At 39.8% G+C, this 27848-nt stretch overlaps 1 protein-coding gene across 1 annotated transcript in view; it reads left to right on the top strand.

Annotated features, from left to right (window-relative positions):
- Nucleotides 1-27848, top strand: part of STX7 (syntaxin 7) — a 55299-nt gene that overhangs the window by 23152 nt on the left and 4299 nt on the right. Inside the window, exons 3-9 of the mRNA XM_010839687.1 lie at nucleotides 15198-15267; nucleotides 17978-18071; nucleotides 18762-18899; nucleotides 19878-19930; nucleotides 20477-20573; nucleotides 21977-22049; nucleotides 25815-25897. Of these exons, the coding sequence (XP_010837989.1) occupies nucleotides 15198-15267; nucleotides 17978-18071; nucleotides 18762-18899; nucleotides 19878-19930; nucleotides 20477-20573; nucleotides 21977-22049; nucleotides 25815-25897 (608 nt within the window). The remainder of the gene's footprint in view (nucleotides 1-15197; nucleotides 15268-17977; nucleotides 18072-18761; nucleotides 18900-19877; nucleotides 19931-20476; nucleotides 20574-21976; nucleotides 22050-25814; nucleotides 25898-27848) is intronic.

Below are 27848 nucleotides of genomic sequence, written 5' to 3'. Positions count from 1 at the left end.
ATTTGTTGAAGTCCTAATCTGCAGTGTGACTGAATTTGAAGATAGGGCCTTTGGAAAGGTAATTAAGGTTAAAATAGGTCATAAGGGTAGTGTCCTAATCCGGTGTGACTGTTGTCCATATGTGAAGGGGAGAAACACCAGGGATGCTCAGGCACAGAGAGAAGGCCACATGAAGATATAGCATGAAGAAGGCCATGTGCAAGCCAAGAAGAAGCCTCAGGAAAAGCCCACCCCACTGGCACCTTGACCATAGGCTTCCAGCCTCCATCCAGAACTGCGAGAAAATAAAATTCTGTTGTTTTAAGCCGCCACTCTATGCTATTTTGTTATGGCAGCCCTCGCAAACTAAACACAGCCCTGCATTCCGTGGCATATTGCACTGGGATTTAAAGTGACAGGAAACCCAGATAATGCTGAAGTTGGCTTTTGAATCCCAAGATTCTACACTTTGTTGTAATGTATTGTATTTTGAAAGTAATGCGGGTTAGTGTGCTTTAGGCAGGTATTGATATAGAATGAGAGAAGAGATATTTATATTAACTTCTTTGATTTTTATGAAAAACTCAAGATTCTGAAAGATGTTTTCATTTACTGAATAGCTCATTAGGAAGAGTAATTCATGGATAATATAGAAATACCTTTATTAAATAGTCCTTTGTTATAAGGTTACTTCTGTTTGAAGTGATTACTGATAATGACCATAATGATAAGCCAACACTGACAGAGTGACATTAGTTGATTTTTCAGCTCTTATCTACCAAAATCCCTAACTCAGGCTTTTACTCTGGGTAGAACTAGACTTTTGAGCATGTAAATAAATGGAACTTGGATACACAGATAAGAGAATGTTTTCATCTAGGTATCATTACACTGGGTATTTTCTCTATATAGATCTCGGAAGGATTCATTTGTAAAAACAGCATGAGTGGTAAGTTCCCCCAGTGTTAAACTTATAATCTTAGGATAAAGTCTCCATGAACAGAGGTTTGGTAAGTGCTGTATGGCACAGTCATGTACTAGAGGACGCACAGTATTGGGCTCAACTAGAGTTTTGGATTTGTCGAGTGGTTAAGATGAGTGGAGGGAGGGACTCAAGGACACAAGCAGGGGAGTAGAAGATGATGATGTTTAGGCTGGCTGTGGAGTGCAAGTTGGGTCAGGAGGCCAGTGAACCGAGGGGGAGGGGGAGGTTGTGTGAGGGAAAGTGGCAAAGAGGCAGGACCGAAGGGCCCTAGGTCCTGGGAGTTGTCAGAGGTTTGTTGGGATCAGGGTACCAGTCAGAGAGTGCTAGGCATACAGGAGGTGATGATTTGTAAGTTGTGTCTATGAAACTAAGGTTATGGAACAGTTAACAGTTGTTGGTAATAAGAAGGCATTCGGTTAGATCTTGGAGTGTGTGATTTTGAGAGGATAGAGGATAAGCTCATTTGGAAAGAAACATACAAAGAGCTGGGGCTTCTCTGTGGCTCAGCTGATAAAGAATCTGCCTGCAATGAGGGAGACCTGGGTTCGATGCCTCAGTTGGGAAGATCCCCTGGAAAAGGGAAAGGCTACCCACTCCAGTATTCTGGCCTAGAGAATTTCATGAACTATATAGTTCATGGGATTGCAAGGAGTCGGACACAACCGAGCAACTTTCACTTTCATACAAAGAACTGAGGCCAGGATTGTTGTTCAGTCCCTCAGTCGTGTCTGACTCTTTGCGACCCCATGGACTGCAGCCTGCCAGGCCAGGATGGTGGCAGGGTTATCAGCATGGGTACTGAGATCACCAGGAGCTGAGAGAGAGGAGTCGAGAGTGACGGTGAACCTGTAGCTAAAACCATCAGAAAGTCTGGAGTGTGACCTGAACAACCCAGAGTGACACCCACTGTTTCTGGGGCTCTTGCTTTCTGTGCATCTATCCTGACCTGTCATTTTTTATTCATTGCAGAAAAGAATTCTAAATTCTTTTTCTTCCCTAAGTTCCTCTAGTTTCTGCTTCATTGGTGCATATTATCTGGCCCTCTTGCCTAGGAGCTCTTTTGTGATCTTCCTTTAAAATTGCAGTTGCTTCACTGAGTTAAAAAAAAAAATTCAGTGCTATTTTGGGTTATAATTTTCACCTTATCCACTTCTGTGGTTACATTTTTTTTCCTGCTGCGTTTTCCTCATAGGGAGTTTTGCTGTTCTTTTCCACAGTTTTTTATAGTCTTCTGCATGGTTGCTATATCTGTTCTTTCTGTTGTTATTCAGTGGAGTGAGTGTGCTTTTCCTGGCTGTGAAGGGAGAGGGAGGAGCCAGACTCGACTCTAGGGCCCCTTCCTCTCTGTGCTGCCCTGAGGCACTGTTTCTTTCCCCCTCTGCCTCTCAGAACCTAGCCTGGTGTAGGAGGGCTTTCCCCTCCAGCCATGGTGTCCCCCCATCACTCCATTGACTCCCCAGTGTTCAGCTGCTTCTTTCTAAGGTGTCCCTTTCCTCTTAGGGAAAGGTGACACTTTAAGAGATGGGTAGCCTGGGGGCCCAAGGGTGGTCCCAGCCTCCGGTTTCCACCTCCCCCAGCAGAGCCGCGCCCGTTCCCTCTCAGCGCTGCTCCTGGACCCCACCTCGGGGTGCAGTCACCGTCTTCTGCTGGTGGATACTTGCTGGTGACATTTGGAGCTCTGCCTCCCCTGTTCTCATCTGCAACACCCCCTCACTCCCTGTCCATACACGTGGCTTCTCACCCAGGATCTGCTCTTATCTGTTCCTTTTGGCCACATGTACATATTTTTGAGGATTTTTTTGTTGTCTTGGTTTCTCTGAAAATATAACTTGTGTAGGTTTCCTTCCCCCACCCCCACTCTGTTCTTTATGGCTTGGGGAGGGAAGAAGAGGCAATAACATGTGAGTAGCAGGGTGTTGCAACTAAAACTGATCAGGAATTCAGACTGAGGTTAACAGTTGAGGAAGCACTGTCATACAAGCTGGAGGGGGATTCCTCACATGCCTAATACTGCAGCTGCTTTTGGAGCAAGGGGAGGCCATCAGCGGATGACAGGAAGGAAGCTCGTCCAAGAGGCTGGAAAACCGGAAGGAGTAAGGTTTCCCCACTGGCAAGCCCCCCTGTCTTAGCTGTGTACACAGACCACCCTCTCAAGGGGCCGTGTCCTACTCTGGGCCTCTGTTAACTCCTGATTCTAGACTCCCTCCAACTAGGTCGGCTGGGCAGGCCCATGTGACAAGAGGTTAAGTCTGAACGTCTTTGCTAAGTCAGAGCTTGCAGTATTCTGGCCACCTTCGAATTCCAAAGTGCTGTTTAGATACAGTTTGCAAATGACTCGCTTTTGTACTTTGTTCATTTTTAAGAACCATGACTTCAGATTTAACTTTTTGTTAGTCTGCAGAAGCTGTAAAATGCCCGAAATTGCAACTCTGTGACACTGTGTGCCTTTCTTGAAATATCTGGGAAGAAAACCAATGAGGAATTTAAAATTAAATGTGTTCTAGATGAGAGACTGCTTCATGGAAGCAGGACTTGCCTGCGGGTGTTGGAGTGCCAGGAGGGCGAGCACAGTAAACCAGAGTGCTTGGCCCCGGCTGCACCGGCTTCACCTGCAGCTTCTCAGCTCAAGACTCATTCTTTAGAAGATCCTTCATTTTCCTCCCCACCATGCACATCAGTTCTTTCACTCATGAAGAAGATAAGCTTCCTGTTCAGGTCACAAGACAAAATATTGGGGAAAAAAGCCCATAATTATTTCAGTAGTTTTCTTTCAGATTTTCTAACGAGTTTTTCTACTTACCATGTGCTTTTTAGAATTACAGTATACTTTCTTGGTTTTGATATAAGAAAATAAACCTAGGTCACTTGATTTTTTTTTTTTCTTCAAACCTTTTTGTGTTCAGACTTATTTTCAACCAGCTGATGCAGGTATTTTTTCATGGTACATTATCTTTTGCACCTTGTACTGAGTAATGATTAGCCCAACCTGATTCTAACTCTGATTATCGTAAAGTTACCAGTAACAGCATCTTGTGTTCTTTTATTAGGTTGGTACAAAATTAATGCAGTTTCAGACAGTAAATTTTAATCATTATCTGTTCAGTTCAGTCACTTAGTCATGTCCCACTCTTTGCGACCCCTACAGCACTCCAGGCTTCCCTGGCCATCACCAACTCCCGAAGCTTACTCAAACTTATGTCCATCGAGTCGGTGATGCCATCCAACCGTCTCATCCTCTGTCGTCCCCTTCTCCTCCTGCCCTCAATCTTTCCCAGCATCAGGGTCTTTTCCAGTGAGTCAGTTATTTGCATCAGGTGGCCAAGGTATTGGAGTTTCAGCCTCAGCTTCAGTCCTTCCAATGAATATTCAGGACTGATTTCCTTTAGGATTGACTGGTTGGATCTCCTTGCAGTTATAACTAGTCTCAAACACATCTGTATTAATCAGAATAGGAACCATTACAATCAACCCATTCTTGCTTATTTGAGAAATAAGTTTGTGTATTCCTGTGGCATAAAAATTCGTGCTTCAAGTTTCAGCAAACTTTTGGAAAGCATTTTCTGCGTCCTGCTGGTTGTGAAAGCATTTTCCCTGCAAAAAGTTGTTGAGATGCCTGAAGAATTGGTAGTCGGTTGACGAGAGAGGCCAGGTGAATGTGCAGATGAGGCAAAACCACGTAGCCCCATTCGTTCAACTTTTGAAATGTCGGTTGTGCAGTGTGTGGTTGGACGTTGCTGTGGGCCCTTCTGTGGACCAGTGCTGGCTGAAGGTGCTGCATCTTGCAGTGCGTCTCATCGATCTGCTGAGAACACTTCTCAGAGGTAACAGTTTCACCGGGATTCAGAAAGCTATAGTGGATCAGCTGGGCAGCAGACCACCAAACAATGACCATGACCTTTTTTTGGTGCAAGTTTGGCTTTGGGAAGTTTTTTGGAGCTTCTTCTCAGTCCAGCTACTTAGCTGGTCATCTCTGGCTGTTGTGTAAAATCCATTTTTTTGCCACACCTCACAATCAGGTTGAAAAATGGTTCATTGTTGTTGAGTAGAATAAGAGAAGACAACACTTCAAAATGATGATTTCTTTGATTTGCAGTCAGCTTATGAGGAACCCACTTATAGAGCTTCTTCACCTTTTCAATTTGCTTTGAATGCCAAATGACTGTGGAATGTAGATGCTGAGTTCTTCTGCAATTTCTCACGTAGTTGTAAGAGCATCACCTTTGATGATTGCTCTTAATTGGTCATTGTCAACTTCCGATGGCTGGCCACTGTGCTCATATTCAAGGCTTTCGTCTCCTTTGCAAAACTTCCCTAACCACTACTGCACTGGACGTTCATTAGCAGTTCATGGGCCAGGTTGTTGATGTTGCAAGTTGTCTCCACTGCTTTACAACCCATTTTGAACTTTAATTAAAAAATTGCTTGAATTTGCTCTTAGTCTTTGAGATGACTGAATGACATCACCGACTCCATGGACATGAGTTTGAGTAAACTCTGGGAGTTGGTGATGAACAGGGAGGCCTGGCGTGCTGCAGTTCATGGGGTCTCAAAGAGTCAGACGTGACTGAACTGAACTGAAAAATAAATATAAACAGCAAGTAATGCATTAGCAAAAAAGCACAAAGCAAGAAATGTCCATTAAAATGATATATAACATAACCACATTTATTTAAGAATGTATTCCAATATCAAACAGCAAAGTTCAACAGTGCAAAACCACAATTACTTTTGCACCAACCGAATAGAAATTTATGCCATTTTGCAATGTTTCTATATATACCGTCTTCTATAATAGTGATGCTTAAAAGCACCCTTTAAAATAGATGGTTTGATAGATGAGGAAAGCCTGGAGGCTAATACAGAGTTTGCTTTTATTTAGAGTTTGTTTAATATTTAGTAGGGTTTTTTCCTATTAATAGTTCAGTTTCTCACTTGTATGTAACTGCTAGACATGGTTACTGTCAGGTAATAGCTGACTTTCTTCCTAATTGGGGGTTATAACTATCTTGTCTTGATTTATATTTATCATTATCTCTACAATTCTCATAACTTTATCAGAGTTTATTAGATTTCAGTACCCTCCTACAGCGTGTTTCACATTAGTTAATATATGTTAATAAGAATATTCTTATTCTTCATTTTGTTGTAAGAACATCACCTTCAATGATTGCTCCTAATTGGTCATTGTCAACTTCCAATAGCTGGCCACTGTGCTCATCTATGACTTCCAGAAGAAAAACATTAAGTCTCTTCATACTATTCTCTCTCATTTAGTAAGCTCTTTCTGTTTCCAGTACAAAGCCCTTACGTACATTGCCCCGAGTTGAGGTTCCTGATGACTGAGGAAGAGGTGATTTTCCGTCCACTTAACTGTGAGGCAGTTATAGCTTGGAGAGATGAGATCACTTGCCCAAGGTCAGCAGCCAGGAACGAGTGAGGTCAGGTTTCCAAATCAAGCTGTCTGGCTCCCAGACTGCTTGCTGATCAGTGTTAAACTCGTCTTCCTCTGTGTGATGTTGGTGAGACTTGAGTCAGAATCTCTAAACCACTTGCCCATGTGTTTTAATAACCGTTATTTTTTTTTTCCACGATTGACAGTTTCAGCTGAGTTATTTCCGATTGAGCAACAGAGCTATTTTGTGTTAAAAGAGCAGGTGGTTGTATTCTGTTCTCCGTTATTTGGAGACATTTCTTTGAAGGTGGTCTGTGTGCCTTTGGGGGCTAACTCAGGGTGTCCCCAAAGCCTGGCCACTCTCACTGGTCAGACAGTGTCCTCCCTGGTCCCCTGGGAATTCTGACAGGTGGTAACAGTGCACAGCCTCTGATAGCATGCCTATAGTTGTCCTGACAGGAAAAAAAACAACAACAAAAACCTTTTGCTATGAAGCAGGTTTTTCCTTAGGTCATCCGCTAGATGGCAGCAGACTCTTACGGAATACAGTGGGTGTTTGGTACAGAAAAGAATGAAGAGGCAGAAAGGACATGGTTTGAGTTTTGTATAAATAATAATGCACTTTTCCTGGATGTGTAGGAAATGGTGTTCTCCTTATGTTATGAAAAATGTAATATACTTTAATGTTACCTCTCTAGTAGTAATAGTGCAAAGAGTTGTAGATTGTGAATAATGCAAAAATAATGTGCTCGTTGTATTCTTGTAGTGGTGCATCTTGATTTAATCCTATCTCAGTGTATTAGGTGAGTTTTTCTTCAAGTAACTGTTTATGGCTATGGAAAGAATTAATTCCGTAATTTTCATGTTTCACAAGGGTTTTTTTTTTTTTCCTTTCAAATTAGACATTTGCCAGTAGAAATGAATATGACTACTTCAAAAATTCACAATACCCCAGGCAAGGTAATGAAATGAAATCTACTAGACACGACTTGGGAGAAGCTAGGAATGATTATCAGTTATTTTAGATCACTATCCTGTTTGTTACTTACCTAGAAACCTCTTTTTTGTCTCTCTGTCTCTAAACCAATTTTTTTGTAAAGAGTTTTGAACATGTCAACATGAGTAAGGCAAAACATCATATGAGCCACCATCCTAAAACAAGGAGACAGATAGTCATAAACTGGAGAGTAATAAAATAGATTGGTAACGATACATCAGTTACTCTGGAAAAATCTTCATCCAATAAAATGAAAAAGTAACCATAATTGTTTCTAAATTAACGTGAGAAGAGCAGCAGTTAAAAATAATAACTGACACACACCAGCACCTTTAATGTACCGGTATCATTTTGCCGTTGTTCAGTCTCTCAGTCATGTCTGACTTTTTGCGACCCATGGACTGCACCTCGCCAGGTTTCCCCATCCTTCACCATCTCCTGGAGCTTGCTCAAACTCATGTCCATTGAGTCGGTGATGCCATCCAACCATCTCATTGTCTGCTGTCCCCTTCTTCTCCTGCCTTCAATCTTTCCCAGAATCAGGGTCTTTTCTGATGAGTCAGTTCTTCACATCAGGTGGCCAAAGTATTGGAGTTTCAGCTTCAGCATCAGTCCTTCCAATGAATATTCAGGACTGATTTCCTTTAGGATGAACTGGTTGGATCTCCTTGCAGTCCAAGGGACTCTTAAGAGTCTTCTCCAACACCGCAGTTCAAAAGCATCAGTTCTTCAGCATTTACTCTTCTTTACGGTCCAACTCTAACATCATGATTACTGGAAAAACCATAGCTTTGACTATACGGACCTTTGTTGGCAAAGTAATGTCTCTGCTCTTTAATATGCTGTCCAGGTTTGTCATAGTTTTTCTTCCAAGGACCAAGCGTCTTTTAATTTCATGGCTGCAGTCACCATCTGCAGTGATTTTGGAGCCCAAGAAGATAAAGTCTGTCGATATCTATTTGCATGAAGTGATGGGACTAGATGCCATGATCTTAGTTTTTTGAATGTTGAGTTTTAAGCTGGCTTTTTCAGTCTCCTCTTTCACCTTCAAGAGGCTCTTTAGTTCCTCTTTGCTTTCTGCCAGAGGGTGGCGTATTCTTTCTGAAAATTGCAGAAGTTCAACTTCTTATACATGAGTGCTCAGTGGAAGACTTGCAGCACTGCTCAATTTTGTGTGAAATAGACTTAGTAACATAGTGTGTACTTAGTACACTCAAGTACCATACTGAACTCAGTTATGATTACAAAGTTTTAGTAGTTTTTACTAATTTAGGACAAGGATCAGCCTATTTTTACTATAAATGGCCAAATAGTAAACATTTTAGGCTTTGCAACACACATACGGTCTCTTGTGTATTCATCATCGTTGTTTTGGTTTTTTTAACCTTTTCAAAATGTAACAACCATTCTTAGCTGGAGGGCTGTATCAAAGGAGGCTGAAAGCCCCCACAGGCCATATATGCCTGACACTGATGTAAGAGGGTGATGCTGGTCTTAGGTAATGTGATGTCTATGGAATCTTGCTCATACGGCCTGAAGAAAGGACAGGTGTTTATTTCCTCATCAGCTTCAGCAGGGCAGAAGGCTCCTTGTGGTTCATGGGAGGCCTTGAAATGTGCTTCGAACACCACTTGAAACACCAGAGCATCTCAGCTCAACTCCTTCAATTTTGCACACTTATTTTTCCTTTCTTTGCTTTGGCAGCTATCATACCTGCATTATGAAATAATCTTTTTTAAAAGTCTTTTACTCTTAGCCCTTTTAGTGCTCTGAAAAATACTGTTTGAGAAACTAAGGCGTCTACATTCTAATCCTAACTCTTCTACTTAAAAATAGCCATAGTTTCTTGAACAAATCAGTTATTCTGTCTGGTTTTCAACTTCATGTGTGTAATAAAATTGAACTAATACCATATAATGTTTCTCCTAAATTTGATTCAGTAAATTCAGATGTGTGTTTCCATAGGCTCTTCATCACCCAATCAGATGATACCTTCACTTGTTCCTCAAGTTTGTGTGCTTAGTCACTCAGTTGTGTCTGACTCTTTGCAACCCCATAGACTGTAGCTTGCCAGGCTCCTCTGCCCATGGAATTTTCCAGACAAGAATAATGGAGCCTGTTGCCATTTTCTCCTCCAGGGGATCTTCCCCACCTGGGGATCAAACCTGCATTTTGTGCATCTCCTGCATTGGCAGGTGAATCCTTCACCAATGTAGCACCTAGGAAGCCTGCTCCTCAAGTTTAGAGCTGTACAGATTAAAGAAGCAGGAATGATTGTCGATGTCCAGAAATCCTGGTAGATAGTAGGTACCCAGACCATGTTGAATGAATAAATAATAAAGGGACATACTCTTAACTTTTTTCTTATATATGCCTTGTGTTTTAGAAATACATAAGACTTATTATATAAGATTCAGTCTTTCTGATGCTGTTTTGTACCTCAGTTTAAAAATATTCATTGAGTGTCAAGAGACCCTGATAATGAGATCTGGTAATGAACAGTGAATGCCTAGTTCTTTCCTTTAGGAGTTTATTTACCCTTGTGGTTGGGGGAACCAGTTGATAATCTGAACATCAAGTTATGTCTTAAGTACGATATGGAGGTTCGAATCTCCAAAGTAAAGTGTCTGGTATCTTGCACTTCAAAAATAATACAAATGCCTCCTCCATTAAGGCTTTTTGGATTGTCCTTCAGTAGAATGCCTATACATAGGTCCTTGTTTGAAACATTATGAGAGCATTTATACTATGTATTGATACTTTTTTCCCTCCTTTTCTAGATTGCATACTGCTTGAGTGTAGGAGGCCTTATTTTACATTTGCATTCATGAAAAACATCAAGCACTCAGTTAATTAAATGCACTCTATTAGGCAAAGCTGAATGGTTGCCTTTCTAAGAAACTTCATTTTATGAGATACTATGTTATTCAAATTATTGTTTTAGAGTGAAAAGAAAGTTGTCAGCTAAAGCATTTGACTTGTAAGCAACTTTGGTATTTATGGAACCTCAATAGCATTAAGTCAGTCTAGATTTAAGTATAAGTAGCTAAGCTAGTTTTCAGAGAAGGCAATGGCACCCCACTCCAGTACTCTTGCCTGGAAAATCCCATGGGCAGAGGAGCCTGGTAGGCTGCAGTCCGTGGGGTCGCTAAGAGTCGGACACGACTGAAGGACTTCACTTTCACTTTTCACTTTCATGCATTGGAGAAGGAAATGGCAACCCACTCCAGTGTTCTTGCCTGGAGAATCCCAGGAACGGTGGAGCCTGGTGGGCTGCCGTCTATGGGGTCGCACAGAGTGGGACACGACTGAAGTGACTTAGCAGCAAGCTAGTTTTATGAGTCAGGTCTTTCTTTTCTTGTGATTGTTGCTGGGACTCTGTCATTATTAATCACCTGCATTACTCATAATGGAGGTCAGCAATGCTCAAGGACTCAGAATGGTTTTGTGACTAAACTGTTCAGTTTGTTCCCCCTAAGGACTGGTTCTGTAATGATACTTCCCAGTGGTGATATTATAAACCAAGAAGATCCAATGTCATAAGAATTTAGGGTATCAGATGGCCAAAAATATCCATTATAATTCATCTCTTTTGTTTTCTATACTGAACAGATTTCTCCTTTTTTTCATATTTAAGCTTGAAAAAGTTAAAGAGCCCCATTTAGCATGGTACTGCTATTGCTCATACAACCCCAACTCCTCTCCCATCTCCACTGCCAGGTGGAACCAAGACACGTCTGTTTCCTGCTTCCAGTGCCAGGTCTGTTTGGTGATTTCCAGTCTATGCCTCCTCTGATTTAGCAAGATGGGGAGTCACAGTATTTCCTTAGTCTGTGGACCAGAGTTTCAGTGTAACTGCTAACAACATGCCCCTATAAAACAGTGGAGAATAGGGATAGGGAAGGAAACAAATAGTTAAAATATCTACATTACAGAGCAAGGAACAGAATATTGGCACTTGCTGTAGTCTGCCGCTTAGTGGCTGGAAACAAGGCTGCGGTTTCTATTAGTCCTTTTCTCCTGGATAGCTAGTCCATGTTCCTTTTACCTTCTTTTTGTACCTCGGCTGTGGAGTAACCCAGACTTTCAAACCCGGATCCTTGTTGCTCCTGTTTACGTGTTAGATCATACTAACTTTTCTGATTGAAGACGGCAGTGTTAGCTAGTTCCCTCCAGCTCATTTCCCAAGGTTTGTTTACACGTCTCCCTCTGACTTTGCCCTGGGCACACTTTTACTTCCCCTTGATAATGACCTCAGTGGACATTGGGCTACGCTGGTCCCAAGTGGCCCCATGTAGTCTCAGCTTCCACTCAGGTTACACTCCTTACTTGAATATTGTCTCTCAATCATTTCAAGGGATGGAAGAAAGTTTGCAAATGGGTAATTAGATGTAAATGTGAACTATTTCTCTTCACTTTCGCACTTTAGGTCCTAAATCTGAGGTTTTTTTTTTTTGTGGATATGGGTGAAGCAGCATCAGAGAATGGTGGGTCTTTGCGAGCATAAAGGTCCTGTGGGATTGCATTTCAGCTTCCCAAGATACTGTCTCTCAGGTGACATCATAATTGGGTCTTCAAAAGGCCATTAGACATTCTAGAAATCCAGCAGCTTCCAGATAAAGGAGTACTGGCAGACCAAGGAATTCTTGGTCTTTGGAAGCTGTGTTATATATATATATATTTTTTTTTTTTTTTTTCTTTTCCCCCCTCTGTTAAATTGAGTATCTTCATCAGGAGCACTGGTGGGTAGAATGATTGTGATTGATACATGGATTCAGAAGCCGGTGGGGTCATGGGGGGAGGGCAGTAGAAGAAGCAGTATAAAATCCATAGTGCTGCTCTTCCAGTCAATATAAGATTCCACCCCCACCAAGATGGAAGGGCTCTAATCGTCTTGCCGCTGGGTGACGGGCTCATAACCCCCAAGAATGGTGCCATATTGTATATTTACTTTTGATTGCTGTTGGCTGCAAACTGGTACATGGCATTGTCAGTAATCATGTTAATCTGAGGAAGGGGAAGCCCATGTTGGCAAGCCTGTATGTAGTTTTTCATTCTTAAACCATTCCTGGTTGTTTATTCCATTGAACAAGTACTGCAGAAGTTGGAGTGAGAGACAGGTTGACTAACATACAAAATCTAGAAAGAGATACATCAACAAGACAGTGAAAGTGTTTGTCACTCAGTCATGCCTGACTGTTTGCAACCCCACAGACTGTAACCCACCACGCTCCTCTGTCCTTGGAATTCTCTAGGCGAAAATACTGGAGTGGGTAGCCATGTCTTCCTCCAGGGGATCTTCCTGACCCAGGAGTCGAACCCAGGTCTCTTGCATTACAGGCAGATTCTTTACTGTCTGAGCCACCAAGCAAGAACCTGTCAACAAGATAACATAACACCTAATATGTAGCAGGCAACTCCAGTCACTGGGTCACCTAGTATATCACTGTTTACTTTTTAGCCGAGAATCAGTAGTAAGACTAGAACTATTCCACAAAAGGGTAATATTGGCTTGACAAAGAGCATCATTTTGCTCAATGAATCTAAGGGACTTCTGTTGTTTTTTTGCCTAGTGGACCTTGCCACTAGTTTATTATACAAAACCCTGAAATTCCACAGGTTCTGGAGTTACCATTGGATCAAGCAGGTCATTGAAGCCAAGTTGTAGAACTGCTTGTGCCACCACTTGAACTAGAAGGATAGCCTTTTCTGTTGGGGAGTTGAAGCCAAAGCCAGCAACCTTTTAGGGCATTCAGTAGAATGGATTGGAGCCACATAAAAAGTCTCACTAAGCCGTATTTTCCCATTTGTTTTTGAGGCTGCAAAGAAAAGCAATTTGTCATTTACTCTGCAGGAGTGTATCAGTGATCCATACGGATCAATGGGCCAAGATTCTTCACCAAGGAAACAGGTTTCTGCATTAATTTATCTTCTGTCTGCTGGCATACTTCCATGCTTCCAAGGCACCTAAGAGAACATGTGGCTTCTCACTTGGCAGATTTTAAAAGCACATGTAAGGAGTGTACTGGACTTGTGTAGTGTCCTGGAGGAGGAAAGGCTCAATAATCTTAACACCTGACTTGTACAGTGATAAAGAGGGTGTACAACCCTAAGATAAGACGTGGAAGGCTTGCCGCCCACCCCATCCAGCTGAAAGCATACTCCTCTTGTTTTCTATTTTTTAGGATAGAGGTAGCCTAGAAGAATCTGCTGAGGTTGAGAAGGAAATATATAACTTATTGTACAAAGCAGCCATAAGTTTAAAACAGCAAAGTTTCTCACCTTACAAAGGAAAATGTCTATTACCCCCCAAAAAAACAAAAAGAAATTCCTTTGTAACTAGCTGAGTGGTTAACAGTTGCTATATATTTCCTCTCCAGTATTTATATTTTCCATCTTTGACTTGAAAGCAATATTCATTACATCATCCTGAGTGAACAAAAGTAATCCTGTGTTTTGGAATACAATCATTGCCTTGATCCCATAAATAAACAATGACTTTTTTAAAAGCATTTAAGCTATATAAATAAACGACTTCTTTTAAATGAAAAAGAATGGATGGGTTGGATCATTTTTCCCTAGTTCTTGGAAATGTGAAAGTGCTTTACTTTGAGATGGATTTTCAACTTATCTCTGCTTGCCATTTTATTTGTGTACATAAATACATAAAACGAGAACCTTCCCCTTTGTAAAGAGCCTTTTTTAAAAAATTACTATTATTACAGTGGTAGACTTCTGAATGGTGAACTTAGCATGAAATATTTAAAACCTACAGAAGAGTAGAAGTATAGTACAGTGATCTTTTTATATACACTTTACCTGGGTTCACCAGTTGCTGACATTTTTCAATTTTTGTTTAGTCTTTCTCTCTCCAGATTCAATTCAAGTTTCTCTAGTTGTCTCTATAACTTTTTAAAAATAGTTTTTGTAGGTTTTTTTCTTTTTTCCTGAATCAAAAGACAGTAAAAAATTGTATACTGGGTGTTTTAGTATTTTATGTTTTTAATTTAGAAAGTATTTTGTGTTTTTAATTTAGAAAGCTTTCCTGCTTTTACATATTTTTTTTTTTCTTTTGTGACATTGATATTTTAAGAAGTACAGATCAGTTGTTGTGAAGATTATCACATAATCTAGATTGGTCTGATTTCTTTCTCATGATTGTGTGTGATGTGTGCTCAGTTGCACATAGATTCCAGTTAAATATTTTGGCAAGAAAAATACATAGGTCATTTTGTGACTTTCTGGTTGCATCATGTCAGGAGGCTCATAATGCTAGTTTGTACGACTGGTGATCCTAAATTTGGTCATTTGTTTCAAGCAACAGATTAATCCTCTATAAAGTTAGCCCAAGTTAATGACACGTATGTGATGATAATTTGAGGTCATGTGAGTATTCTCATGGTTTTAGCATCCTTTGATTCTTGCTTGAATTACTTATTACGTAGACAGTTGAAAAATGGTTATTCTAATTTTGTTATTCCTCCTTCATTTATTAACCATAATTCATTCACTTTATATCCCAGTGAATCATATTTTCCTCACAATTTTTGTGCCAGTAGAATTTACATGACAGTCCATGTGCCATTGTACCAAATGTGCTGATGGAATAGGGAAGAAGATAACATTTTTGGATCATAGTTACAGTTTCACACGTTAAGGTACCCACACAATACATTGTCACTAATTATGTTTGAATAAGTCATTGATTTTTTTTCTCAACTAATATTTTCTATGTTTATCTCTTTGTTTTTCCTGTCTTTTTCTAACTGTCCCATTGCTTGTGTTAATTTCTAATGGCCTAACATTTGTAATAATTACTATACATTTACTTTCTATCATAATAGCTGCGGAAATACAGAGGACTCTGAATCAACTTGGAACACCTCAAGATTCACCTGAATTGAGGCAACAGCTGTAAGTATTTAGTTAAACATCAAAAGAAAATAAATAAAGAGGGGAAACCACCTATTGTTATGTTCATTTGATAGTGTATAGTGTTGTATTTCGGAGAAGGCAATGGCACCCCATTCCAGTACTCTTGCCTGGAAAATCCCATGGATGGAGGAGCCTGGTAGGCTGTAGTCCATGGGGTCGCTACGAGTTGGATGAGACTGAGCGACTTCACTTTCACTTTTCACTTTCACACAATGGAGAAGGCAATGGCAACGCACTCCAGTGTTCTTGCCTGGAGAATCCCAGGGACGGCAGGGCCTGGTGGGCTGCCGTCTATGGGGTCGCACAGAGTCGGACAGGACTGAAGCGACTTAGCAGCAGCAGCAGCAGCAGTGTTATATTTATTGGAGAAAACAATGAAAAATTAATAAGGTTTTTCTGCTGCCTCATTTGTACTCAGATTTTGTGTAAGTTTTTCCCTGTCCAAAGTGGGCAGCTCTTTTCCTTTATTTTAAAGATCTGGCTTTCTCTATCAAAGCAGAATTTCTTTGGTTACCTAATACTTTTTAATAGGTTGTTTTTGATGGCTTTAGAAAAACAGTACTCTAAGCTTCCCCTTGTGTGAGTCACTTCTCATAGCTAACAGTCCCTGTGATGATTTTTATTTATTTCACTTGGATTTCATTGCACATCCAGTATGAACTATGCTCCCCAAAAGTTTATCTTTACATCCTTGAATTTCAGAAAGCATTAGCCTCTGTTTAAAAAAATAAAAGATATAATCAAGTAATGTACTTACATATTTGAGTAAATTAATATGCTGTAGAACAACAGCAACAATGCTTTGTGGTGTTACAGATTTTACAGTGTGTTTTTACACCTTTTCTCATCTGTACCTTACAAAATCGCAGTGAGCTAGATAGATCAAAAGAACTATTTCCATTTTACTTATAAGGAAAACATTTCTGTTTGGGGTTTGATGGTTTGCCCAACATTATTCTAAACCTGAATCATTTTATATGTTAATTTAGCACTATTGCCAGCTACAAATTTCAAGTAGTATATATGTAGTAAATGAAATGCCAAACATTAGCTACAGAAGGAAAAGTTGCAAAAAGGAAGAAATTAAAAGATAGGTAATAATAATTCATATTTTTTGTGAAGTACAGTTTGAGGAATTTACAGTTGTCTTATAATTTATATTGCATTTTTCTGCAGTGGATAGATATCAGAGGGATAAACATGTCCCAAATCTAAATAATAAACCATCATTTATTAAAATAAAGTAGAACAGAAGCCATAATTCTTAATAGTTAACAATATTTTGCTAAGGTTAAGAGTGGAGATTCTGAATATGTAGACATCATTAAAGTCTTCTTTTTATAATTTTAATTATATTACTTTTCATAAAGATTTATAAAAGATGTATAAAGATAGGGCATTTGGTAAACATATATAAGTGCAGTATAATTCCTCATCAGTCAAATATAGATATCTATATACTAAAAGATATTATCATATGCTGCTGCTGCTAAGTCGCTTCAGTCGTGTCCGACTCTGTGCGACCCCCATAGACGGCAGCCCACCAGGCTCCCCTGTCCCTGGGATTCTCCAGGCAAGAACACTGGAGTGGGTTGCCATTTCCTTCTCCAATGCATGAAAGTGAAAAGTGAAAGTGAAGTCACTCAGTCATGTCTGATTCTTCGTGACTGCATGGACTGCAGCCCATCAGGCTCCTCCAGGTCCATAGGATTTTCCAGGCAAGAGTACTGGAGTGGGTTGCCATTGCCTTCTCCAATATTATCATATAGTTTCTAATTATTTTAAAGGACCCAAAGTGTGACCAATACACAGGAAACTCAAACAGGGGCTCTGTATCAACCTAGAGGGGTGAGATGAGGGAGATGGGGCGGGAGGTTCAAAAGGGAGGGGATATATGTATACCTATGGCTGATTCGTGTTAAGGTTTGACAGAAAACAGCAAAATTCTGTCAAGCAATTATTGTTCAATAAAAAATAAATTAATTTTTTTAAAAAAGCAAAAAAAAAAAAAAAACCCCAAAAAATAAATAAATAAAATGAGAGATAATATATATGAGAGGTACTGATGTTGTCACCTGTGAAACATCACATGAATACAAGCTTTTTTAAAATGTCAACTTCTTTATAGATCTTACTTTTCACTTTATAAGCTAGTTAACCTCTTTCACTGTGTTCGGTTTTTTTTTTACAGAGAAGTGCTATCATCTTTTTTTCCTATGGTTAACATAAATAATAGTAAATTTGTACTATTATTCATTGTAACTTCTGCTCTTTTTTTTTTTTTTTTTTACTAAAGTATCTATAGGATATAAATACTCAGGTAGAGAAATAAGAGAGGCTGGCTGTACCCTGAGAACTGGACAGAGTTTTAAGGCTCCCACATCCACCAGATCTCAAACATCAGACATTTTACAATCTTGCATTGGCTTTAGTCATCTTTTCTAAATAGCTGCTGATATTTATTTCTCAAAGCTTGGTTATCTCCATATGTGAGTAAAGCACCTTCCACATAGTATTTACTCAATATTTATAGAACCTGAGAACTTTGTTTTCATAGAGAAAATTTGAGCCAGTCTCTAAAAAGAGTGATTTTTCTAAAACTGTTCATCAGGGTTGAATCAAGTGGCACAGTTATAGCTTCAAGAAATACCTTAGTTCTTTGACTGTGATGTGTGTTTTCTCACTTTAGCCAGCAGAAGCAGCAGTATACAAACCAGCTTGCCAAAGAAACAGATAAGTACATTAAAGAGTTTGGATCTCTGCCCACCACCCCCAGTGACCAGGTATGAAGCTTTAAGACACACTGTTGATGTACTGAATGTGAAATGAATCAAATGCCTTGTAGGATCTTTGAACTGTTGTACTAGAAAGGAAATCAAGGGTGGAAAAATCTATTTGAGATTAGTTCAGAGAACACAAAACTGTATTTAATTGCCCAGGTAGTATCCTGTGGTTCAGTAAAGCAAAAATTATTTCCATGCAGTTGTCCTGACCCATAATTAAGTAAGTGCTCAGAAAATGCTTCCTGACTAATTGTTTCCTGGCCTTCCAGGACTGACTTCATGCAACATGCATGCTCATTCAAGATGTGAGGTTTCCTAGGGGCACATGTTTTTATTACCCTGCTTACTTAGTGGAAGTTATTACTTAGGTGAATCAAAGGTTTTATTTCCATTAAAATAAAGAAGAAGAGGAATTACTTCAAAAGCGTGGCCTAGTTTTTAGGATGAAAACTTGAGTTGAAAAATCCAACATTATGGGCCTTTGCCTCAAGATAAATATGCACAGTGTTCGAACACATTAGCAACTTGAGCAAAATGTTATTGAGTGTTAATCAATAAGGCTCTGTAATAGAGTGAGTGAAATTTTCAAAATTAAATAAAGAGCCAGCTACTAGCAAAATAGCTTTTGCAAATTCTATAGAACTTCACAGCTTGATTCTAGCAGGTTTCTTTTCCCCACCTCTCCTCTAGCGTCAAAGGAAAATACAGAAGGATCGCTTAGTGGCTGAATTCACAGCATCGCTGACAAACTTTCAGAAGGTGCAGAGGCAGGCTGCCGAGAGAGAGAAAGAATTTGTTGCTCGAGTAAGAGCCAGCTCCAGAGTATCTGTAAGTATTTAAAGCAGCATTGTAAAAATGAACACGGTATTCCCCAGGGATCATGTAAAAAAACTACATGGCATGTATTTTGAGTCTTAAAGTCCTGTGAATATCTTGGAAATCGGTGTTGAATATTTATTTTCAGGAGTTTTCTGCTCAGTTTTTAAAAGGATGATAATTGCGTATTATTGGTGGCTCAGATGGTAAAGCGTCTGCCTACAATGCGGGAGACCCGGGTTCAATCCCTGGGTCGGGAAGATCTCCTAGAGAAGGAAGTGGCACCCCACTCCAGTATTCTTGCCTGGAAAATCCCATGGACAGAGGAGCCTGGTAGACTACAGTCCATGGGGTCGCAAAGAGTCGGACACGACTGAGTGACTTTGCTTGTCACTTGTGGTTATTCTGTCCATGTCATGGAACAAAAGATTACAGATTATGTAAAAATACGGAAACGTTCTGTCAGAGAAGATTAGGAATCAAATCCTGATTTGCACCTGAGGCTGTTACTTTGTATTCCTGCTGGAGTAGAAGACTCTTTACTCCTGGGTTATATGAAGATGATTTGAAATGAACAGAGTGAATATATTGTGTGAATATTAAAAATGAACTTAGACCTGGAGAAGATAAATGGAAGAATAAGTTAGAGTGGAATTTTGATTTAATTTTAAATCTCCCTGGAAACTATCATAAGTGTTTCCTTGTTCCTTAATGTAGAGGTTCCAAAGCTACATTCTGTTTTAATCAAATAATATTCATTATTTGGCTCTTGAGAATATTTAATGAATTGCTTCCATGTCAGCTTAGGGTATAGTTTTATTATTACTTGAAGTAATTGACTTAAGATATTAGAACAAGAACTTTTCTCTTTTCTTAAACCTATACTCCAGTGTCTACATAAATCAGTTTAAATTATCCTAAAGGAAAATATGAATGCTGTGTGCTTTTCCTTTGTGCCGTCTCAATCCATTCTATTACTAAATTATTCAGGGTGGTTTTCCTGAGGAGAGCTCAAAAGAAAGGAATCTTGTATCCTGGGAAAGGTAAGAAGTATAAAACAGTATACAGAGTAAAAGATAATTTTTCATATTTGTTTTTTACATCATGGTCTTGGGCAAAATTAGTTTTCAGTATATTATATCATGATTCCTAAGTTATTTATAAATAGAAAACAATACATTTGAAAAAATTTTTAAATAATTATTATAAAATATATAAAAATAGTCCAGTATAGTAATAATACTCTTTAGTTATTTATCCAGATAAATATTATTGACTTAGTTTTTGATTAAGATTATTTTTGATATAGATTATTCCCATGTGTGAGGTTTAAGTCAACCAAGAAGAAATACTCACTTGCCAGATGTAATAGCTTCCAATAATTAATTAATAACTCCAAAAAAAATCATTGAAATGAAAATGAATAAAATTTGGTTAACATTTCTGTTATACTTCTAGAATTTAAGTCAGCAATTCTGTGACTTTGAAGCAAAAATGTTCTATTCAATAAGTATTTCTGTAGTAAGAAGGAAGCCCCCTTGTTTCCATACTGGTTTTTCTTTTTTTACATATTCCTTTCTTTTTAATAGCCAAACTCAGCCTCAAGCTCAGTTGCAGGATGAAGAAATTACAGAGGACGACCTGCGCCTTATTCAGGAGAGAGAGTCTTCTATCAGACAACTCGAAGTAAGCTTTGCATTGTAGAACTGCACTGCCTCACTTAGTGAGTTTCTTCTCAAGATGCTTCGGTGATGCTGGGAGATGGGTCAAGAAAGAAAACTAAATAAATATCAGTTCGGTGGCATTTCTCATATAAGTTAGAATCATTGCTTTTAAAAAGAGTAATCTCTTTAGAAATGGTGCTAGGATGAAAAAATATACTTCGCTCCATCCAAATTTTCTTTCTTTTTTTTTTTTAAATTCTGTTAAGTCATCTCAAGGCACCTGAGCATTGAGAAGAATATCAGTCTAGTGATAAAGTTCTGTTCAGAGGGTCTGGATGGCTTCCATGGCACATAGTACACATCACACCTGCATGAATAAGATTTCTTCCAAGGGCTTTAAACGTATTATATTTCCCTTTAGTACATGTAGGATATTGAAAAGGGCTAAAAGGTTTATAGCCTTAGTTCATAGGGAACGTACCTGTTCCCTGGAAAGTGGCCTGATAATAGCTAACAGTAGCTACCATTTATTGATGGATTCCATCCACCAAGCACTATATGATAAATTGTTTGTGTTGTCTCATTTAGTTTTCATAAAAGTAACTTAACTGTGTCACTGTCACTCCCCATTTTACAGATAAGAAAACTAAGTTCTAGGATGAATGTGTAAATCACCCCACTCTTCCTGAATAAAGTATTTACATGTTACTCTTTAATCAGGCAAAATAATAGTTATATATTAAAGAAAATTAAATTTATAACTTATTTGCCCATCACTATTACATTGCATATTCAAGTTTATTAATTTGAGAATTTGAATTTACACCTCATGTTTTATTCTTTTAAAGTGTCAAATTGAGAGACTTCCCTGGTAGTCCAGTGGTTAAGAATCCACCTTCCAAAAAAAAAAAAGAATCCACCTTCCAATGCAGGGAACGTAGGTTCAGTCTCTCGTCAGAGAACTAAGATCTCACATACTGTGAGGAAATTAAGCCCACTTGCCACAACAAAGACCCAGCACAGTCTTAAGTGTCAAATTGACACATAAATTTTTACTAGAATATTTTCAGTGTTTTTGAGGAAATACTGCTTGTGATAACAAGACCAATCAAACTGCATGGTGTAAATTCAATAACGCACCATCCTTCTCTATTACATAGATTGTTCATTTCCATTCCAAATCACTTGATATTTTTAACATTACAAACTTGTTTTAGAGAACTGGTTACTGTTAATTCAAAGTCTACTTACTTGGGATTGCCTATAGTCAAATAGTTTTCTCATGTGCCCAAAATGTATGTTATTAAGTCCAGATGCATGCTCACCTAGGTATGAGTAATGGTTTGGGTTTTGTAAAAATTTTCCCCCTTTGTGGATTGGGGACTGAATTTCTGATTACAATAATACGTACTTTTTTTCTCTTAGGCTGATATTATGGATATTAATGAAATATTTAAAGATTTGGGAATGATGATTCATGAGCAAGGAGATGTAATAGGTAAGGCCTACGTGTGAAGTGTCATGAGGTGGAAGTGAGCCACATGCAGTTTCCGTGTGTAACTTCTCAGAGTTAACTTCCTCCTTTTCTCTCGTCGGGTCCTCCTGGAGTCAAAACCACCGTGTCTGCAACAGACAAAGCACCACCCTTGGCATTATCGAAAACACATCTCATTTTTGGCTCCTACTGGTTGAAATGACCGATTTCATGTATTTAAGAAGTCCCAAATTTAATCAGGTTCTGCTGCTACTGACATCATGGAAGGTTCCATGTAACATCATCCTAGCTCATTCCCAGGACCTCTGGTTTCTGTCTTATCCCATTTTAATTCTCATCACACCAAGACTTTGGGGAAAATGTCTTTTCATAATGTGCACACTGTCCTCTCTTCTCTAGTAGAGGGGATAAGTAGCCATTTGCCTAAACATTCATTCTCATAACCTTTTTAGCGTATTAATGTAGTAGTATTACTTAGTTACTGAGAATTTTTTTTTAATTCTTTTTTAAAAACTCTGTAAGACTTTCTTTAAATTTTAAATGTAATCGTAATTCATATAGGATATAATTATGAGCGTTGATCACGATTCTGATCTTTAGCATTTTTAAGTATGAAGATATTTGTGAGTATACTAAAGATATATTTAATATGTTTTCTGAATTTGGTGTAGTTTAAATACTTGGACCTATAGTTTAATTATTATTTTTCTATTCTTATCCTCTTCTGTAGTCCCAGTAGATCACAGGGTAAAACTTAAGAAACCATTCATTCATCCAATAAATATTTATTGAGTGCCGACTACATTCAGGCATAAATCTAGGCATTGAGGATTCAGCTGAAATTAAACAACAAATAAAAGATATTATAATCTAATTGGAGGAGAGAGACAATTACAACAGAAAGAAAAGTAAGTGTTGATAAGTGCTTATAGGGAGAATAAGGCCAGATTGGGGTGGGACTGCAGGTAGTGGGGAAGGTGCTGCTTTTCAGTGTGGAGTCAGTAAGGGCAGGTGACATTTCAGTGAGGACTTCATGGAAGTAAGAAGCCAGCGGGAGAAGAGGGTCCACGCAGAGGGAATAGCAGGTGCCCTGGCCTCTGGCAGAAGCATGCCTGACATTTTAAGTGAATGGAGTGAGCACAAGGAGGATGGAGGCAGTGTCCAAAGTCATAGGGGACCAGATCACATAGGCCGCTGAGCCATCATAAGAACAGTTTTTGTATTAATAGAGGAGAAGCCACAGGAAGATGTGAGCAGAAGGGTGTAATCATCTGACTTAGGTTTTAAGAGACTCACTTGGACTGTTGGGTTAAGAACAGAGGTTGAGAACATGAGGTAAAGGGGAGGTGAGAACAGAGGTTGCGAACGTGAGGTAAAGTGGAAGTGTCTGGACTGGGGTCTTAAATCTGGGTATTATCTGCACATAGATGATATTTAAAGCCATGAGATTAAGTAAGATCACCTGGGAAATAAGTTGAGATAGAGAAGAGAGGGGCTTCCCTGGTGGTTCAGTAAAGAGTCTGCCTGCAATGTAAGAGACCTGGGTTTGATCCCTGGGTTGGGAAGATCACCTGAAGAAGGGAATGACAACCCACTCCAGTATTCTTGCCTAGAGAATTCCATGGACAAAGGAGACTGGCAGGCTACAGTCCTTGGGGTCACAAAGAGTGTGACACGACTGAGCAAGAGGAGGTTCTAAGGACTTATAAATATTTAGAGCACAGTCAGCAAACTGTATCCATTCATTTATGTGTTATCTACAGCAGATTTTGTACAACAGAGGCATAGTCGAGTTTATGACAGAAACCATAAGAATGAACTGCAAAGCTTAAAGTATTTATTATCTGGCACAAAGAAAAAGTTTGTCAATCTCTGATTTAGAGGCTAGAAAGCCAAGGAGGAACCAACAAAAATGACCAAGAAAGAATAACCGGTGAAAACCACGTGAGTGTACAGTTTTAGGATGGTGTGGAGGAAGCATTTCAGGGTGATGACCCATCTGCTCTCTCTGATGCTGCTGTTGGGTTAGGTAAGCTGAGGATTAAGAGCTGACTGCTGAATTCAACAACATGTAGGGCATAGATGACCTCAGATGAGAGCTGTGCTGGTAAAATAGTGCAGGTAAAAGCATGATAAAGTAGGTTCCAAAGAGGCTGGGAGGAGAGTGACCGGAGACAGCAAATGGAGATTGCTTTTTCTGTCAGTGAGGTCCTAACTGCCAGTGGATGTGGCATCAATAAGAGATTTGAGGGTTGGTTTGTGTTTAAGATAACAGCAATAGGATTGATGAGAAAGAAGTGTTGATAGTGAGAGAGAAGCAACTGCTGGCCTGAGGTCGTTGAGCTAGGCAGCAGGAATTGGGATAAAATGCACGCACGGAGGGGTTGGCTCTCGCTGAGCACAGATGGGTCCCCCACAACCATGGGAGAGAAGTCTGAGCGCAGAGATGGTTGCATGTGTTAGTGGGTAGGGTCAGGAGATTGTGGAAGTGTCTTCTGATTGTTCCTGTTGTCTCAGTGATCTAGAAATAGGGCCCCTGGTGGAGAATGACAGTGAGTGAGGAGGCATGGGAAGTTAGAGGAGAAAGTGTGACTTAATCTTTCAGGAGCTGGGGAGATGGGGCAAGAGTGCTCTGCAGTCAAGAATTTAAAGTGAAATAAGTCAGCCCCGATGACTTTTTTGTACCCCATACAATTGCACAGGATAGGTTGGGGTTTTGTCACCTAAGTGTGACTGCAGTAGGGGGGAAGAGGGCTGACGATGAGTGCAAGAAAGCAGTGGCAAATGACTGTCCATGGAGTAAAAGGTAAGGAAGAGGGAAGTGAGGACATGAAGTATTTAAGGGGCCATGACAAAGGGGTAGGATCACTAAAGCTGGGGTCTCAGAAGGAGAGAACTCTCAAGGTAGCAGGTGGTCATCAGAGAGTGAGACCTGGAACGGAGATTATAGAGAAGCTGCAGTTGCTGGTAATGACAGGTTTGGAACATGACCATGGAAATAGATGGCTCAGAAAGCATCACAGGCAAAGTTGATGAAAAAAATCTGTGTTCAAAGAATTGAGAGGCCTGGGTATTTGAGGGTCAGCAGTTGGACATTGAGATCACCAGTATGGATAATAGTAGAAGCATTGAAGAGAACATCAGTGGAGCAGGGAGTAAAACATTCAAGGAAAAAGAAGAAAGACATCTCAGGATGCCTGCTGCACTGCGGAGTGAAAGAGGTAGGCGTGAGCTCTGAAAGTCGGCAGGGAGGAGGAGGAGACAGCAGTCATCCGTCCTACAGATGTAGGACGTTCTACCCTCAGTGGAGGAGGGGAGGAAGGGAACCTGTCACCACTTGAGAAGCCTGTGGGGACTCTCAGGGAGCCTGGGTTTCCGGCACAGAAGGAGGTTGATGCTGGCCACTGAGCAGATGACGGTTTTCAGGTCTCCCTGTATCCCCTGAACCAAAGTTCAGAATGCTTTGCTTGGTACTGAGTTGGCCACCACAGAATGCAAACTCAGTGACAGTACTTTTGGGATTTACCAGGTAGAACTGGAGTACGCTGTAATGAAGATAATCAAGTTCATTTTCTTCACATTGTTTCTGTATTGTTTGAGGCACCTGAGAAATATAATTGCTAAAAGAAAATTCAGCTGTACGCATGTAAACCTTTGAATAATGAATGTATTTAATCTTAACCATGAATAAAATTAGGTGATTAGTGCAGCTCTATTACTAGCACTTCAGCACCTGTTTAACATTTTTTTGTGTGTGTTTTATTAAAGATAGCATAGAAGCCAACGTGGAAAATGCTGAGGTGCACGTCCAGCAAGCAAACCAGCAGCTGTCAAGGGCGGCAGACTATCAGGTAATATCAACTGTGCTAAGCTGTCCTATAACGTAGACTCTTAAGTGTGTGTGTGTGTGTGTGTGTGTGTGTGTGTGTGTGTGTAATCATGTGGCTGGAGACGTTAATTTAAAATCCCATGGAAGACAGGCCAGAAATATGCCAGTCCATTAAAACGGGGTTTAGCCTGTCTGTTCTCAGGGTTGAACAAGTGTTGTGCCCACAGGAATGAGCAGTTTAGCATTTAGAGTCTTGAGAGGAGCGGTAGACAACTCCAGTCTTTTCTGGCAGCTTCTGGTCTCCAATGTCATTTTCACATTTCAAAACAGAAACCTGTTTGATAGCGATTTCCCTCCATTTCTTGCAGTTCCTTTCTGCCTTTCTTTTTGGTATGTGATACTTTGGATTAAAGAGGCTAAGATCCTTGTCCCAGAAAGATGTCTCAGGTTCTGTGGAAATTTTATTAGCTTGGAGTGTCCTTGACTGGTGGGTATTTGGTCAGCATTCAGCAGACCCTTCATCAGGAATGAAGTGATCCCTAAAGTGAATCAAGTTAGTATAGGAAATCCATACATATGAGTCAAATACAAATATGTACAGAAGACTACAAATATTAGAACCGTGAACTATATCATTTAGTATGTAAATCTTTGATGTTTAACAGAGATAAGTTCTCTTTGGGAACCCCTAAATACCACCCTAGTGTTTTATTTCCCTTTTAAAGGTTCGTTATTCATTGATGTAGTTGTTCATAATTATTTTCTCAGAAATTGTCACTTTCCTATAAAATTTCTACACTTTCCTATAAAATTTCCTATAAAATTTATAAAATATCCTATAAGATATTGTGTCACCATCCTAGGCCTTTTTAATCACTTTTCACTTTTCTCACTGATCTCAGAAGTTCCCTTTAGTTTTAGTGCAGTTTTCTCACTGGACGAATCAGTACACATTCAATAGCATGTCAGGAACAATGAAGCTGGATAGAGGATGCTGAGTTATACAGCCAGTTCTGCTCACCAGCAGAGTAACTCATGTTTACTGTCTTCATGCATGAGATTCAGACATGCAGCTCTGTTCTGGTCAGTTCAGTTCAGTCGCTCAGTCGTGTCTTACTCCTTGTGACCCCACGAATCGCAGCATGCCAAGCATCCCTGTCCATCACCAGCTCCCGGAGTTCACTCAAACTCACGTCCATTGAGTCGGTGATGCCATCCAGCCATCTCATCCTCTGTCATCCCGTTCTCCTCCTGCCCCCAATCCCTCCAAGAATCAGAGTCTTTTCCAGTGAGTCAACTCTTCGCATGAGGTGGCCAAAGTACTGGAGTTTCAGCTTCAGCATCATTCCTTCCAAAGGACACCCAGGACTGATCTCCTTCAGAATGGACTGGTTGGATGTCCTTGCAGTCCAAGGGACTCTCAAGAGTCTTCTCCAACACCACAGTTCAAAAGCATCAATTCTTTGGCGCTTAACTTTCTTCACAGTCCAAATCTCACATCCATACATGACCACTGGAAAAACCATAGCCTTGACTAGACGGACCTTTGTTGGCAAAGTAATGTCTCTGCTTTTGAATATGCTATCTAGGTTGGTCATAGCTTTCCTTCCAAGGAATAAGTTTCTTTTAATTTCATGGCTGCAATCACCATCTGCAGTGATTTTGGAGCCCCCCAAAATAAAGTCTGACACTGTTTCCACTGTTTCCCCATCTGTTTCCCATGAAGTGATGGGACCAGATGCCATGATCTTCATTTTCTGAATATTTGAGCTTTAAGCCAACTTTTTCACTCTCCTGTTTCATTTTCATCAAGAGGCTTTTGAGTTCCTCTTCACTTTCTGCCACAAGGGTGGTGTCATCTGCATATCTGAGGTTATTGATATTTCTCCTGGCAATCTTAATTCCAGCTTGTGCTTCTTCCAGCCCAGCGTTTCTCATGATGTACTCTGCATAGAAGTTAAATAAGCAGGGTG

Source organism: Bison bison, unplaced genomic scaffold (assembly GCF_000754665.1).
Source record: "Bison bison bison isolate TAMUID 2011002044 unplaced genomic scaffold, Bison_UMD1.0 scf7180017864132, whole genome shotgun sequence".
In the NCBI taxonomy this organism is placed as follows: Eukaryota; Metazoa; Chordata; class Mammalia; order Artiodactyla; family Bovidae; genus Bison; species Bison bison.
This window is presented reverse-complemented; position numbering and strand designations above follow the sequence as displayed.